General features: G+C 44.0%; 1 protein-coding gene across 3 annotated transcripts in view; it reads left to right on the forward strand.

Moving 5' to 3' along the window:
• The window catches only part of LOC110070414 (zinc finger protein RFP), a 61,070-nt gene extending 49,364 nt beyond the window's left edge, over positions 1–11,706 (forward strand). For all 3 annotated transcript variants that reach the window (XM_072988735.2, XM_072988736.2, XM_072988734.2), the window contains 5 exons: positions 2,358–2,588; positions 3,235–3,257; positions 5,033–5,151; positions 5,743–5,775; positions 9,171–11,706. In XM_072988735.2, coding sequence (XP_072844836.2) covers positions 2,358–2,588; positions 3,235–3,257; positions 5,033–5,151; positions 5,743–5,775; positions 9,171–9,688 — 924 coding nt within the window. In that variant the 3' untranslated portion in view covers positions 9,689–11,706. The remainder of the gene's footprint in view (positions 1–2,357; positions 2,589–3,234; positions 3,258–5,032; positions 5,152–5,742; positions 5,776–9,170) is intronic.
• The last annotated feature ends 4,382 nt before the right edge of the window (positions 11,707–16,088 follow it).

Consider the following 16,088-nt stretch of genomic DNA (forward strand, 5'->3'; position numbering starts at 1 on the left):
GCTTTTGGCCAATAAGATGATGTCATCTGAATATCTTATTGATGTTTCTTCCACCAATTTTACCTGCTTCTTCCTCTGAATCTAGTCCATCTTTCCATATCATATGATCTCCATAGAGACTGAACATATAGGAAGATAAATTACAGCCTTGTCTGAAACCTCTGTCTATAGAGAACCACCCTGTCTCTCCATATTCTATCCTTACAGAAACTTCTTGTCCACAAAATAAGTTACATATCAGGACAAGCAAGTGCTCAGGCACAGCCATTTTTTTCCAGAACAATCCATAGGTTCTCATGTTATACACAGTCAAAGGCTTTGCTGTAGTCCAGAAAGCACAGACTGATCTTTTGAAAAACTTTGGTGGGTTTCAGTAGCAGTGGATATTTGCAATATTAAGTGCCTCTTCCTTTTTGGAATCCAGCTTGAGTATCGGAAATCTTTCACTCCTTATAAGGTAAAACTCTTTGTTGCAAAACCTTCGGCATCACTTTGTTTGCGTGGGAAATTAGAACAATGGTCCTATACTTAGTACACTCTTTGGCATCTCCGTTCTAGGGGATTGGAATGTATTGAACATTTCCAGTCAGTGGGCCATTGTTTTGTGTTCCATATTTGTTGGCATATTCTTGTTAGGAGTTTGATAGAGTCAGTCTCTGTGGCTTGAAATATTATTGGTATCCCATCTAGCCCTCGTGATTTATTTTTTCTGAGTGCTTTCATAGCAGCTTTCAATTCACTTTCTAGAACTTCAGGTTTTACATCATAGAATTCTTATTCCACATTCTCTCTCCTGAACTGTTCTGTATAGGCCTTTAGTATATACTGTTTCCATCTTCCCTTTCTTTTGTCTTGATCAGATAACGTGCTTCCCTGTTGCTTTTTCAGTATTCCCAATTATGCTTTAAACTTCCCTTTGATTTCATGGATATTCCTCCTTTGCTGCTCTCTTCTATTTCTTTACAGCAGTCATTATAATAGTTCCCTTCATGTGAGAATCACTGAAAAACTGCATTCAGGATCCTGACCTTACTTATGACATCTTTTATTTTTGCTTTTCGATTCTCCTTAAAAATTTTAAGTGTTTTTTCTGTCATCCATCTAAGTTTTTCTTTTCTTTTCACTAGTACTGTATAGGAATTCTCATTTTGTATTTTTATCTAATAATGTTTCTGGTTTCAGTCCACAGTTCTGGTTCATGGTCAACTGAGTTTAATAATGCAAATCAGTTCTTTATAAGGACTTTAAATTTGTCAGAAATGTTGTTTAAACTATATTTTGGCACTAGGATTCTTTTAGTGCTCTTCTTCAGCTTTATTCTGTTAATTTAAATTTAAATTTCATAATCAGTGTTACAATCTGCCCCAGGAATTGCTTTGGCAGAAAGAATACAGCTTCTCCATCTCCCATTTCCAATTATATAGTCTGTTTGATTCATATTTGGCCATCTAGTGATGTCCACGTGCACAGTATTCTGTTTGTTTGTTTGAAGCATGTACAGTGGTGCCCCGTATAGCAACGATAATCCGTGCAGCAAAAATCGCTGCAAAGCGATTTCGTTGCTATGCGGTTTTAAAAAGCCCATAGGAATGCATTGAAACACCTTCAATGCGTTCCTATGGGCTTAAAACTCACCTTTAAGCAAAAATCCTCCATACGGCGGCCATTTTTGCTGCCTGGTAAGCGAGGAATCCAGGCAAAAACACAGCAGGTGGACATTTTTTTTACCCGGCGGCAATTTTGGAACCGCCAATCAGCTGTTGGAAAATCATTGCTATGCAATAATCGGTAAGCGAAACCGAGTACCGATCATCGCAAAGCGATTTTTTCCTATTTAAAACATCGCAATGCGATCACTTTTGCGATCGCAAAATCTTCATCGCTGTGCGGATTCATCGTTAAACGGGGTGCCCGTTAAGCGAGGCACCACTATATTTGCAATAAACAGATTGTTACCATCACATATCTCTACCAGTAATTCCCCTTTTAGAATTGGTCACTGAATCCAATCCACACCAAAGCAAGAAATCAACAGCTAAAGCATCTCTAGTTGATGGCCATCCAACTTCTGTATAAGGAACTCCATGAAAGGAGAGTCCACATACTTTTAAAGTATTTGTGAAAAATGTACCTTTTTTCTTTTTTTTAAAAAAGGAGACATCCCAAGTGGGCAGCCCTATATCTTCCAGAATATATACTGAGGTCAGTGTAAGTAATATTGAGGGAATAGGACAGCAGCAAGAGAAGCACACTGAGAATGCCACAGGCCCCAACCTTTGGAGTCTGATCATGTGGATCCTAACAGTCACAGACTGCCATCATCCTCATCTTTCCTGCTTTCTTACTCCCTACTGCAGGATCTAACAAAAGCACAGATAAATAAAACAAAGGAACACTTCAGAGAACTGATCTCCTTTCTGAACGAACAAGAGAAGCTTCTTCTGGCCCAGCTGGAAGAGGTGGAGAAGGAGATTGTGAAGAAAAGGGAGGAGCGCCTGGCCAGGCTCTCCGAGGAGCTCTCCTCTCTTGGAGGTCTCATCAGGGAGATGGAGGAGAAGTGCCAGCAGCCTCCAGAGGAACTCCTGCAGGTAAGACTGGCAGAAGGAAGCCAGGCTGCTCTCCTCGGGAAAGCCGGTTCTGAAATACTTTTGTGGCCCCACTTACAGAAGGAATCACTAGATCCAGTTTGATGTACAGTAGAAAGAAACAACTTCAGTACATACAGAAGCATAAAGACAACCAGGACAGTGTGTAGACCTCAGAGTGGACTAAATATTGATGGAAACACTTGCAATTTTCATTTCTCTGCCAATACTTTGATTCCAGACCAGGCACCATTTATGTCTCCCTTCTGAGCCATCCAGAAAGAGCTGGTTTCCCCTCCCCCTTGGAAAGAGGACACTGGAAAAACTGGTCTTACCCAGCAGGGCCTCCTTCATCCACTCCATCAGAGCTAGAACCAAGTTCACTGATGGCATTCATGCACACGTACAGAAACAGTATGTCTCACCAGAACCCTGATCTTTCAAATACCCCTCATTCAACTCTTTCCCCTTGTAACAGTTCAGAGGCAGGCAAAGGATTTTTAAATCTTTCTTGTAGGAGATTCCATCTCTCCTCCTAAAGGCAGGTGGAATTACAGTGGAATAATAAGGAGGGCCAGGATCCCTCCCCAGAGACTGACATGGGAAAAAGACACTGAGCACTTCCTTCTTCCCATCTTTTTCCCTCTAGGATATCAGAAATGTCTTGCAAAGGTAAGTGGATCTGCTCATTTTCATTAGTTCTTCCTAATACTGTGAGGGGCTGTTGTGTAAGTGGTCTTGTGCCTTCCTGGGGAGATGTTGGCCTCTGTCATCCCAGAGATAACAACTAGGGTATGGGAAGGAGCATCTTCCACTGAGGGGCACGAGCAGAGCATGATCCTTTCCTCCCCTCCATACCTTCTTTCTGCCATCTTTGTTCTTCCAATTCATTCTACTATAACTATTTAAAAAGAAATGCAGTGGCGCCTCGCAAGACGATGTTAATTCGTTCTGCGAAAATAGCTGTCTTACGAAAACATCATCTTGCGAAACGCAGTTCCCCATTGGAATGCACTGAAATCCGTTTAATGCATTCCAATGGAAAAACTGCTGTCTTGCGAAAATCGTCCATAGGAAACATCGTACTGCGGAACACGGTCCCCCATTGGAATGCATTGAAACCTATTCAGTGCGTTCCAATGGGGAAAATCGTTGTCTTGCAAAAATCGCCCATAGGAAACCATCATCTTGCGAGGCGCCATAGGGGTCGCACAAAGGGATTAATCGTCCCACGAGGCAATCGTCTTGCGAGGCACCACTGTAACTGCAATGAGGATGCTTATAAACATCTCAGTACACGTTTATTTTTGATCATCTGTTATTGATCCCATGGAGGTCACTAATTCCAAGGGTTGTCATAAGTTGGAAGAGGCTTGACAGAACATAGCAAAAACAGTAGCTCTTTAGCCCAAGTACTAGACATACAAAAATAATAATACAGTACAGCAAAAATATTGTGAATAGAAGCTCCATGGAAACACTGAAAGCTTGGATCAGGAGTAGGAATCATCTCACCTGCAGGATGCATGGAAAACGTTTTGCTACTTACAAAGTCCTAAAGTACTTTCTGTACAATGTTAAAACCTTTGAGACCAAGAGTTGCTGGTGTGTCATGCTTACCGTCTCCTCTATATAAAAGTTATTTAGAAGCCTCTTCCAGATGGTAACATCATTCAAGCAGCAGCTGTTTGCAGTCATTAAAGATGTCTTTCTCTTGTGCTGTGGCTCCAAAGGGAGTTGGAAAAGCCATGGCATGGAAAGAAGAAGCTTTTGTTGCTGAACCCCACCCCCCTGTTGATGTCGCCAGCATTCCACCGGTGTGGGGGTGCAAACAGGATTTCAGCCAATATGTATTTATTTACTGCATTTCTGTACTCCTTTTCCTGCATGAACTGCTTTTCTCCAAGAACGAGGAGCTCCTGTTTCCTAATCCAGCACTCTATCCAAAATGCTAGGGAGGCTCCCAGATCAGAAAACCATAGAACCATCGTAGGGTTGGAAAGGACCTTGGAGGTCTTCTAGTCCAACCCCCCTGCCCGAGGCAGGAAACACCATACCATCCCGGACAGATGGCTGTCCAATCTTTTCTTGAAAACCTCCAGCGTTGGGCTTCCTGTTATTCCTGCCTTTGGTTGTGAGGCAGAATGAGGACTCGTGGTCTCTAAAGATTTGACCTGGGGATCCCCAGGGAACAAATTATTTCCCCAACTACTTCAATAGCCTGTATCAGAGTCTTCAAAAGCCAATTTCGCCTTTTTTTAAAAAAAAATGGAAACAAAATGACACATGACCACATGCCGCTTGAGGACCACATTAGGCCTATTCCTGATTTAATTTTTTGCAGCTTCCCTCATCCACTCAGTGTCTTTATTCTGGCTTGGCTTGGCTTGGCTTGGCTTGGCTTGGCTTGGCTGGATGGTGAAGTAACCTTGTTTTCTCTCCATCAGGCATGAAAAGAGGGAGACACTTCTGAATCCTGTGGCTTTTCCTCCTGAGCTGAAGTTGAAAATATGGGATGTCTGTGATAGAAATATCATTCTAGCTGAGATGATCGGGCGGTTCCGAGGTAAGACAGAGGACCTGCAAAGACAGACCCTGATCCTAAAAGGGAACGAGACAAGTGTGTGGATTTTCCATTGTCACCTGACCTGGTTAATCAATTAAGTTCTTTAATTAACACATGCATTGAGGAGGAACACTTTGGTCTTTTGAGCAAACCTGATCAGGAGGCCATGCAGTGCAATACATCCTGTCTCATGTAACAAATCAAAGCTCGGTGCTCTTTTTCGACACAACTACAGCCTTTGACAAAACTGAATGGTGTTTTGTCTTCAGGGTGTGTACCCATGGGCAAATATTACTCAGAGTACTAAAATGGCTATACATACATAAAACTGTTGTTCAAACTAATGGGTTGGACTTGGCTGATCTATTAATCAGTAGAAGGGTGAAGTAAAGAAGTTGCCTTTGCTCAACTTTATCTGCACATGCTATGAAGTCACTGGCTTTGTTCATAAGAGCACGCACGCACACACACACACACACAATTAAAAGTTCTGAATATTAATGGAAATAAATGGGTCCCACATATGTGGGACAATATTTTTGTGTACAAGAGGCTATGCTGGTTAATCCATACGTCTTTTTGTTTTCATAGATGCCTTGCTACCTAAATCCCAACTACAAAAAGGTATGTTTCTGATGGCTCTCTTCATTTATACGGAAGGGAGGCGTGCGTCTTGCTGTGAGGTTCTTTGCATGTCCAAGAGGTTAAATCAATCGCTGGTCACAAATTAATTGCTCACTCTAGGCTCCTCCAGAGCAGGACTGTGAGTTGCTCAGCACAAGGCCTGCTCTAATTCGTCGCATGGTGGACAAAAAACTGGAATGGAGACACTGGGGACATTGCCCGAAAGGAGCAAGAGGGACAACATATTGTATTTTTCCATGTATAAGACTATACATTTGATTAAAATCTTTAGACTAAAAATTGAGGGTCATCTTATACATGGAAGTAAGCTGAGGAGAGAACATAAACAAGTGAAGGGAAAAGCAGGGATCAAAGCGATCCTGCAGCGCTTTGATCCCTTTCCCTCTACACTTGCTAAGCCCCACTTAGATTTCTGAATTTTGGATTATAAAAATGTGGGGCATCTTATACACAGAAAAATATGGTATTGTTGCACCTTGAGGACTAACAGTTTTGCATTGTGGGTCTGTCCACACTGAGCATTTGTTCAACTTTCCTTGCACCTCTGATAGTAGCACTGCATTCCTGCTTTCACATGGCACAAAGCTGAACCTAGTGTTATCAGAGTCAAAATTGCTTTTGGATTTTTTAAAAAAATGTTTTAATATCACTTCTTGGTGGTTGTACAGTTTTGTTCGGCTTCACTTCAGTTTGTTCCCGTGCCGAGTGAATCCTCCTCTTGCATTTTTCTGGGCTAATCTGCGATGTTGTGTCGTCGGACAACATTTCCTCATGGAGGTTTTTTTTTTTTTGCTGGTCCGTCTTCACCTCTCCAAGGCTTACTGCTGCTCCTGCTTAGATTTCTTGGGATATGAACTGTTCCTTTATTCTACTTTTTTGAAATGTTATCACTTTCACATGCAGCACAGCAGTGAAATCTAAAAGTGAAAAAGAATAAGAAAAAAGGGAAAGGTTTGAGAGCAACAGATGGTCAAAACTAGGAGGAAAGGCAGCAGACAGTGAAACAGGTGAGGAGAAGGCAAAGAAGGATCAGCTGGTCCTGCATTCTGCTTTTTAATTATTTCAGTGTTAGCCCTTTTGCACCAGAGCACAAAAATAAAAACTAAAAATAACAAGTAGGACATTGTGGCGCAAGCATGCAAAATACAAAATGCGAGTAGATAAATAGGTACCACCACAGTGGGAAAGTAACAGCATTCTGTGTCTAGTCACGTTGGCCACGTGACCACGGACAACTGTCCATGGGTTGGAAACGGGGATGAGCACCACCCTCTAGAGTCAGATATGACTGGACAAATTGTCAAGAATAACCTTTACCTTAAAAATAACAAAAAAAAGGAGAAGAGAGAGAAGGGAATGAGGTTGAAGGGGAGAAAATGGAGAGGACAGGCCAAAGAAGTTAGCAGTCCATCTTGGGAGTGAGACCTCAGGGACCAATTCATGGCATTGGTAGACTGGCAATACTAGGTCAACCCAGTGCTTCCCAGTACAGTTTATGCAGCAACATATATCCTCCCCAATACCAGCACTGGGATAACCTATGTAAATCTGCCCCCCCCAAAAAGTTAGAAAATTACCCAGACCCCATACTTTTTGAGAAAAATATATATATTTTTAGAAAAGAAACAAAAATGACCGAGAGCATTGAGGAAAATTGCACTGTGTGAACTTTTTTGACTCAAAGTCCACTTCCTCAGACACACTTCCCAGGTCCGAGAAAGTGCAACTGATTAACAAACGATTACACAGAAACAAATCAGTTTGTTTTTAAGAGTCCACAATATTTTGCCTTCTCCGTTTGCCACCTTGCTGGAACAGACTGACGCAAAGCCACGTGTTGGTATTGCATCAACTTGGCACAAGACCAAAACTAAGGTCCACAGAGCTCTTGTCTGCCGATGGCAATTGGAGCAAGCTGGCTTGGGCCAAATAGGGCCACTAGGAGGTCCAGTATGCCAGGTAGCGCTGAGGAGAGAACATGTCCTACGGACTTCAAGCAACTATATTTGGTCTGCAGCAGCCCAACTGTGTCTCTTACATCCAAAAGGGATTTTCCCAGAGTTGTAAATATTCCTCCTGCTGCGGCAGCAGAAGGAAATAATCGGACAGGAGTTGCAGAGATGACAGTGCTGGTGCAGAGCATGGGAAGGACTTAGCCAGAGTCAAATGAACAAAGACATCCTCACTCACTGCCGGAAGGAGGATTCCCTTCTCACCCCACCTCCATTATATCTGAAAACACAAGCTCACCTTGGTTTTGTTTCTGGTTTATGCCAAGGAATGCACTAACTGGAGAAGGCCAAGGAGTGCACAAACTATAGGACCATTGTTCTAATTTCTCATGGAAGCCAAGTGATAATTACTTTGGTGTTTTTTTAAGATTGTAGCATCAGGATCTAAGTCATATGAATAAATTTATTCTGGAGTGCCAATTTAAGAGGGAGTGGTGCAGGAGTGAGCATTAGAGATGGGAGTACTTGTATTCATATACAAGTACCCCTGCAGAGGTAGCAATAATGAGGGTCCAGCCCCATGCAGCCAGACAGTCTACTCACAATTCTGCCACTGCTGCGATCTCCGGGATCCTTCCTATCACTCCGGAGCTTGCGATCTGTGAGCCACTCTTTGACCTGGCAGAGGCTTGTCATCCCGCCTCCTCCCAGGAGTGGTGAGCCAATCGCGAGCTCCACAGTGACAGGAAGAATCCTGGAGCTTGTGTCAGTGGCAGAATTGTGAGTGGACCATCTGTCTGCATGGGGCCGGACCCTTGTTATTGCCACCTGTGCAGGGGTATTCTTATACGAATACCCCCATCTTTAAATGAGCATCTCTAGTTGCCAGAGAAACTGGAAATGATCCAGTTATTTATATCTGGGTTTATATTCCTTGTTCTTCTAAGGCAGTGGTTCCCAGTGAGTCCCCAGATGTTCTTGAACTACACCTCCCAGAAATCCTGACCAGCACAGCTAGTGGTGAAGGCTTCTGGGAACTTTAGTCCAAGAACATCTGGGCACCCAAGGTTGGGAACCACTGGTCTAAGGTAATGGCCAGAAGCCTACTAATCATGCCTACTGGCCCAACTCTGGGTGTGACTATGTAGCAGAAGAAATCTGAACAGATCCATGGTCATCAAATCTGGCAGGATCTAAAGGCAGCTGAGGCTTAAATCAATCTGTCAGTTCCAAAGGGGGGCCCAGGTGTTCTTGTTCCCTTTTTTATTGTACACAATGCTTTTCTGATACATATTGGAAGAGCTTAAAATGGCTGTTTGTACAAAAACTGCTGTGGTGTGTTATTGGCGCAGGCATATCACAGTGGTTTTCCCACCTCTTTCTCACTTTCTCTTCTACTTCTTGTCTCTTTGTCCCCAAAAGCAAATGTCACCCTGGATCCAGAGACAGCAAACAAGTGGCTCGTTCTGTCTGAGGATTGCAAAAGTGTGAGCGATGAATACAGACTGCAAGATGTGCCTGACAATCCAGAGAGATTCGACCTATGTTGTTATGTGTTGGGACATGAGGGATTCACTGCAGGCAGACATTACTGGGAAATCACAGTGGAGGACGAGGGAGAGTGGGCTGTGGGGGTGGCCAGGAAGTCCCTACGGAGGAAAGACTATGTTGATTTGAGAACTGAGGAAGGGATCTGGGCTGTGGTGAAATTGGAAAGTGGCTACATAACCTCTGACCTTCCTGACAAATCTTTTCTTCCCTTGAGTGAGAAGCTGAGGAGGATCCGGGTGTCCTTGGACTATGAAAAGGGCCACGTGGTCTTTCATGATGCCAGTACAGGATCCCACCTCTACACCTTCTCCGGAGCCTCTTTCTCTGGGGAGACGCTCCTCCCTTTCTTTTTTGTATGGAGAACAGCCTCCCTCACAATCTCCCCTTAAGACAGTCAAGCGGACCTCAGAGGGAAATCAAGCCTGAACTGATCAAAAAGAGTGTCCTTCCCCATCTTGGAAATCCCCTCCAAGAAAGACTTCCGGCTATCATCCTCTCCAGAAAACAATCTGAACCAAGATGGGGAGTTCTGCTTTTCTCCTTCCCCTATCCAGAGTCCTTTCCTCCCTTTGCCAATTAATTCTTAAAGAATTTGTAGTTTTTTCCCCCTGGATGTCAGAAATCTACCCTCTGTATTTTCAGAAAAGGCAGCAATCTTTTTTCCCCAATTTTCTCTTTTCATGAGGCTCCTTGTTCTGCGGGACTTCAAGATTCATGCCAAGATTGACCTCATGAGTCCAGCTCTTTTGGAAACCATGGCTCCCTATGTCCCAATATGTTAATGGCCCCACTCACATGGTGAGCCGCATGCTAGACCTGGTGTTCTCAACTGGGCAGGGATACAGTAGACCCAAGGGTGACTGGCCTTGTGTTGGCCCCCTTGCCATGGTTGGATCGCCACCTGATAAAATGCAGCCTCTCAGGGGCACTCCCCCTGTGTGGGGAGCAAGAACCTGTTAAGATGGTCCACCCCTGCAGGCTATTGGGTCCAATTGGTTTCCAAGATGCAATGCGGGGGATACCGGCTGATCTTGTTGGTGCTCCTCTCGAAGCTCTAGTGGATGAATACTATGCGGCTGCCACCAGCTCCACTGACATGATCACTTCCAAAGGCCCCCTCCACTGCTTAGCCCATCCAGTAGTAGGCATCCTTCAGTCTCGAGAGACTATGGTAATGTGCTCTGTATGGAGGTCTTGGAACAGCATTTAGTGTGGCTGAGAAGGCCAATTCGAGTGACAATCCCTTCCACATTGAAGACAAATACAATCTGTCCCCTGTCCAGCTCCCTGGTTTTGTTTGTTTCAGGACTGCCTCTTTGCCTCGGCCTGCTGTACAAGTGTCTCTTCAAATTGGGAGAGGCCACGATGCACCGCCTGCCTCCAGGCTGAACGCTCAGACGTCAAGGTTTCCCATCTGTTGAGGTCCATTCCTAAGGCCTTCAGATCCCACTTGCAGATGTCCCTGTATCGACGCTGTGGTCTCCCTCTGGGGCGATTTCCCTGCACTAATTCTCATCTTTTTACAATATGAATCATACAGTTCACACAACTGGACAGTTAAGGGGTTATACTCTTTACTCTTGTGACATGGCCAACTTTGACAAGACCAATAACAAAAAATTCTTTAAATACGTCAGGGCTCAGAAAGCCAGGCCAAGAAGACAATGGGACCATTGAATTACAATGTAATTGAAATAATTCTGAAGAATGATAAGGAGATTGAAGAAAAGTTGGATGAACCTTTTCATTTACCTTCACTGCTGAAGTTACAGAGGAAATATCCATCCCTGGGGGAGGGGGGGGGACAGAAAAAGGAGCTGAAGCAAATAGTTGCAGAGTCACTAGACCTTCTTGAGAGATTCCTATCAAGCACACTGCTGTTTGGTTCACATCCACTCATGACTTCTTCAAGAACACAACCATGAAATGGAAGGTCTTCTGAGGGTCACCATCATTCTCAGGTTCCTCTGGGTTATTCTGGTATTTCTTGTCACAAATTCAAACAGATCATCCTGGTATTGGTGTTCACGTATTGGGACAGTATTAGGTGCTGGATGTACAGGGATCCACATGGTCATCCCAGTACTGCCGCTCACACATAGCTGGAGTTGGTTTTGCCTCGCCTGCACAATTGCCCTTCTGAAGTCAGAGGGTCCTGGCCCATGATGAGAACTCCGTCATAGAAACTATGTCATTGGTAACTGAACAGAATGTTATAGATCTTTCTTTACACTATTAAGCACAGCTTCTGATTCTATAGCCTTCCTTCTGATATGTAAGGAAAAACAAACACTAATTAGGGACCTTCTTAATGAGGAAATAGGCTCATATTATGCATAGAATTGGAACCTTAACCTAAAAAGATCCTACAAATAAAGGAGTCTGGCAAGGCTGTGTGTCAACTGCATTCTTTTTTTTTCCTTCTAGTTCTGGTGCAGTATGATTAAAATAATAAAAAGTAACAAACACAAAAAACATTACTGATGAATAAATAAAATACACTGTACCATAAACTTTGACAACTGCAACACAGCATAGTAAAACTGACTGCTGGTTGCAAAGGCTACAACGTTTGCACACATTATGAAGTAAGCAGAAGGAAGAACTTCAGGGGTGCCACATTCATGGCCATGTTTCCTGTTCTCTATTAAGAATTAATTCAAATTTAAGTTTATTTATTTATTTGATTTGTATCCCGCCCATCTGGTCTGGTCGACCACTCTGAGGGGGTGGAATCGCTTTTGCTAGCACCATGAACCCTCTTTCCTCCACACATCTCTGGTTACATCTAGAAGAAGAAAACAGGATGTGGAGTGGGATGGACCCAGGTCAGTTTTGACAGGAGGACCACCAAAAACCTGGTACACAATGAGACCGGGGAGAATGCAGGGCCAATGTCATGATGAGATGCTACAGGAACCAGCCCACCATTTGCTAAAATAACAAAGCAAGGTAACAGGGCTTTTTTTAAGGTTAAATAAAGAAGAAAACTCGCTCCACCACTTGTCACAATTTTTGACTTGCATCTAGTCTTATACTGTTGATGTGTAAGAAGGGCAAGGGGAGGAAGGAGAATGAGAGGGAAAGGGGCGAGGAGTGGAGGGCACGTTGACTGAGGGGTGGGGAGTGGGTGAGGGGGTGACGGGGTGGCCAAGCGGGTGGTATGGAGAACGGACTGGGAAAGGGAGGAGGACAAGAGAAGAAAGGGGCAGAGGTGAGGGTGGGAGGGGACGGGAAGAGGTGCCTGAGGGGTGGGTGGGGGAGCGAGAGGATGAGTGTGTGGGGGGACACTGCTGAGAAAGGGAAGGGGATAAGAGGGAAAGGGACCAAGGATGAGGGTGGGAGGGTGTTGGGGGGCAGGAGAGCCAGGGGTGGGTAAAAGAGCAAGCGAGGGAGGTGGTTGGGTCAGGAAGAATGGAAGGGGAGGGGAAGGAAGACAAGAGGGAAAGTGGCCTTAGGGTGGAAGGTGACGGGAAGAGATGCCTGAAGGGTGGGGGGTGAGCAAGGGGACGTGAGCGAAAAGGGGGCGGCAAGTGACTGAGGGGAGTCAGTGAGTGATCAATGGGGCCGGCCCGGAGACTGAGCAAAGGGGCTAACAAAGCAGCAAAGAGGTGACCAGGCGCACACTCGGCATTTTTGGCAAGCCTGGAACTTTTGGTGTGTTTTTTTAAAATTCCTGTTACGTCACTGCGGCAGGAAGTTTTTTAAAAAGTGGATGTGGCATTCACACATGTGGAACTGATTGACCGTGCACTCTCCAAGTGTTATATTGGAACTATATCCAAGCTTAAGTGGCAATCCCCTATTATCATCACACCACTGTATAGTATTTGATTTCAAAAAGTTTATATCCAGCTGGAAAACCATGCTGTTTATTCATTAGTTTTGAAGTTCTTCTAGTATTGCTGTTTCTCAGTTGCTCTTTTGTTTTAAGGAAACTCAACATTGCTTTGCTTTTGAGTGTTTGTTTTGATTTGGATGCCACCAAAACAGTTTTGGTGGCATCCAAATCTACGTTTCCCTAGCTTTTGTTATCCACCACGGACATGGTAGCACTGCGGATTAAACCACAGAAGCCACTGTGCTGCAAGTCAGAAGACCAGAAGTCGTAAGATCGAAACCACGCAACAGAGTGAGCTCCCATCGCTTGTCCCAGCTCCTGCCAACCTAGCAATTTGAACGCATGTAAAAATGCAAGTAAATACATACCACCATGGTGGGAAGGTTACGGCATTCCATGTCTAGTCGCGTTGGCCATGTAACCACAGAAACTGTCTACAGAGAAACGCTGGCTCTACGGCTTGGAGATGGGGATGAGCACTGCGCCCTAGAGTTGGACATGACTGGACTAAACGTCAAGGGGAACCTTTACCTTTACCTGTCATCCATTTGCCACTTATTGAAAGGTTATACTTTTGTTTTCAGATGGAAAGGGCCCCAGAAACAAGAGGCCATCATTGATGGACATCTGCCATACCAAGATGTTTTGGTACTTGAGGAAGCACAAGCACAGTAAATGTCACCGACCACCCTAGGGAAGTGCATAATACCCTAACCTATCTAGGTTATACTGGTAGCTGGACCAGAAAAATCTTACAAGGATTTCTCTCCATGTTTAGCAATTTCTGCTATGGCCCTTTCTCTCTAAAGGTTGCCTTCGAGGGATCATGTAGGGAAAGGAAATAGGACAGATTCTCACACAGTGAGAAAAGATCTAAGAGATCTTGTGGATCTCCAGATGTTTTGGATGAAGACTAGGACTTAATGTCCAAAACACCGACAGCTCTACGTTCTTTATCTCTGCCATAGTACTTTCATGCACAGTTCTGAAGTTAAAGTGTAATAAAGCAGTTTGAAGAATATATTGTTATGTGCAATCAAGTCTTTTCTAAGTGAGACCCTATACAAAAGGTGTATCAACTGCCCTCTCCAGCTAGGCCATGGCCTTCTTTATTGAGTCAATCCATCTCGTTATTTGGTCTTCCTCTTTTCCCATTGCCTTTAAACTTTCCCAGCATTATTGTCTTTTCCAATGAGTCAAATCTTTTTATGATGTGCTCAAAGTACGATAACCTGTTTTATCACTTTTGCTTCTAGAGAGCTTGTTTAGATGTAGAATTCACTTCGTTTTTCTGTTATTCTATGGTATCCACAAAACTCTTCTCCAGCATATTTTTTCCTGTTAATGTTCTACACTGTCCAGTTCTCGCACCTGTACGTAGTAATCTATGGGACTACCATACTTCTCACAATCCAGTTGCGGTATATTATTGTACAGCATCAGATTTCTACTTACCTCGTGCACATCAGCCACTGCATGTCGTTTCAGCTTTAATCCACTTGCTTCATTAGCAAGTGCCATTTGTACTTGCCCTTTGCGCTTCCCCAGTAGCTGATTGCATACCATCCCATCTTGTAGTCTCATCTTCCAGCAGTATCTCTTGTATCAATTTGGGTTGTTTCATCATAGGGTTTTCAAAAAATACTCAGAAATGGCATACTAACAAGAGTTAGCCTGTGTGTCACTGTTGTCCTTGAAAGATCACTGTCGCCTTCCATTCCTATTGCTACTCTCCATGAGTTTTTCTAACTCCATAATCATTGGGATTTTGAGGTTATGCTCAAAATCCTACAAGGTAGGCATCAGCAGTATGTGGACCGAGAACTCCCAGAAGTACAAGTTGGATTCCGAAGAGGCAGAGGAACTCAAGACCAAATTGCTAACATGCGCTGGATTATAGAGAAAGCCAGAGAGTTCCAGAAAAATATCTACTTCTGCTTCATTGACTACGCAAAAGCCTTTGACTGTGTGGACCACAGCAAACTATGGCAAGTCCTTAAAGAAATGGGAGTGCCTGACCACCTTGTCTATCTCCTGAGAAACCTATATGTAGGACAGGAAGCAACAGTTAGAACTGGATATGGAACAACTGAATGGTTCAAAATTGGGAAAGGAGTACGACAAGGCTGTATATTGTCCCCCGGCTTATTTAACTTATATGCCGAATACATCATGCGGAAGGCTGGACTGGAGGAATCCCAAGCCGGAATTAAAATTGCCGGAAGAAATATCAACAATCTCAGCTATGCAGATGATACCACTCTGATGGCAGAAAGTGAGGAGGAATTAAAGAACCTTGTAATGAGGGTGAAAGAGGAGAGTGCAAAAAAAGGCCTGAAACTCAACATCAAAAAAACTAAGATCATGGCCACTGGTCCCATCACCTCCTGGCAAATAGAAGGGGAAGATATGGAGGCAGTGACAGATTTTACTTTCTTGGGCTCCATGATCACTGCAGATGGAGACAGCAGCCACGAAATTAAAAGACGCCTGCTTCTGGGGAGGAAAGTGATGACAAATCTTAACAGCATCTTAAAAATCAGAGACATCACCTTGCCAACAAAAGTCCAAATAGTCAAAGCTATGGTTTTTCCTGTTGTGATGTATGGATGTGAGAGCTGGACCATAAAGAAAGCAGACCGCCGAAGAATTGATGCCTTTGAATTGTGGTGCTGGAGGAGGCTCTTGAGAGTCCCCTGGACTGCAAGGAGAACAAACCTATCAATTCTAAAGGAAATCAACCCTGAGTGCTCTCTGGAAGGACAGATCCTGAAGCTGAAGCTCCAGTACTTTGGCCATCTTATGAGAAGAGAAGACTCCTTGGAAAAGACCTTGATGTTGGGAAAGTGTGACGGCAAGAGGAGAAGTGGATGACAGAGGATGAGATGGCTGGACAGTGTCTGCGAAGCAACCAACATGAAATTGACAGACCTCCGGGAGGCAGTGGA

Source organism: Pogona vitticeps, chromosome 2 (assembly GCF_051106095.1).
Source record: "Pogona vitticeps strain Pit_001003342236 chromosome 2, PviZW2.1, whole genome shotgun sequence".
NCBI classification, from domain to species: Eukaryota; Metazoa; Chordata; class Lepidosauria; order Squamata; family Agamidae; genus Pogona; species Pogona vitticeps.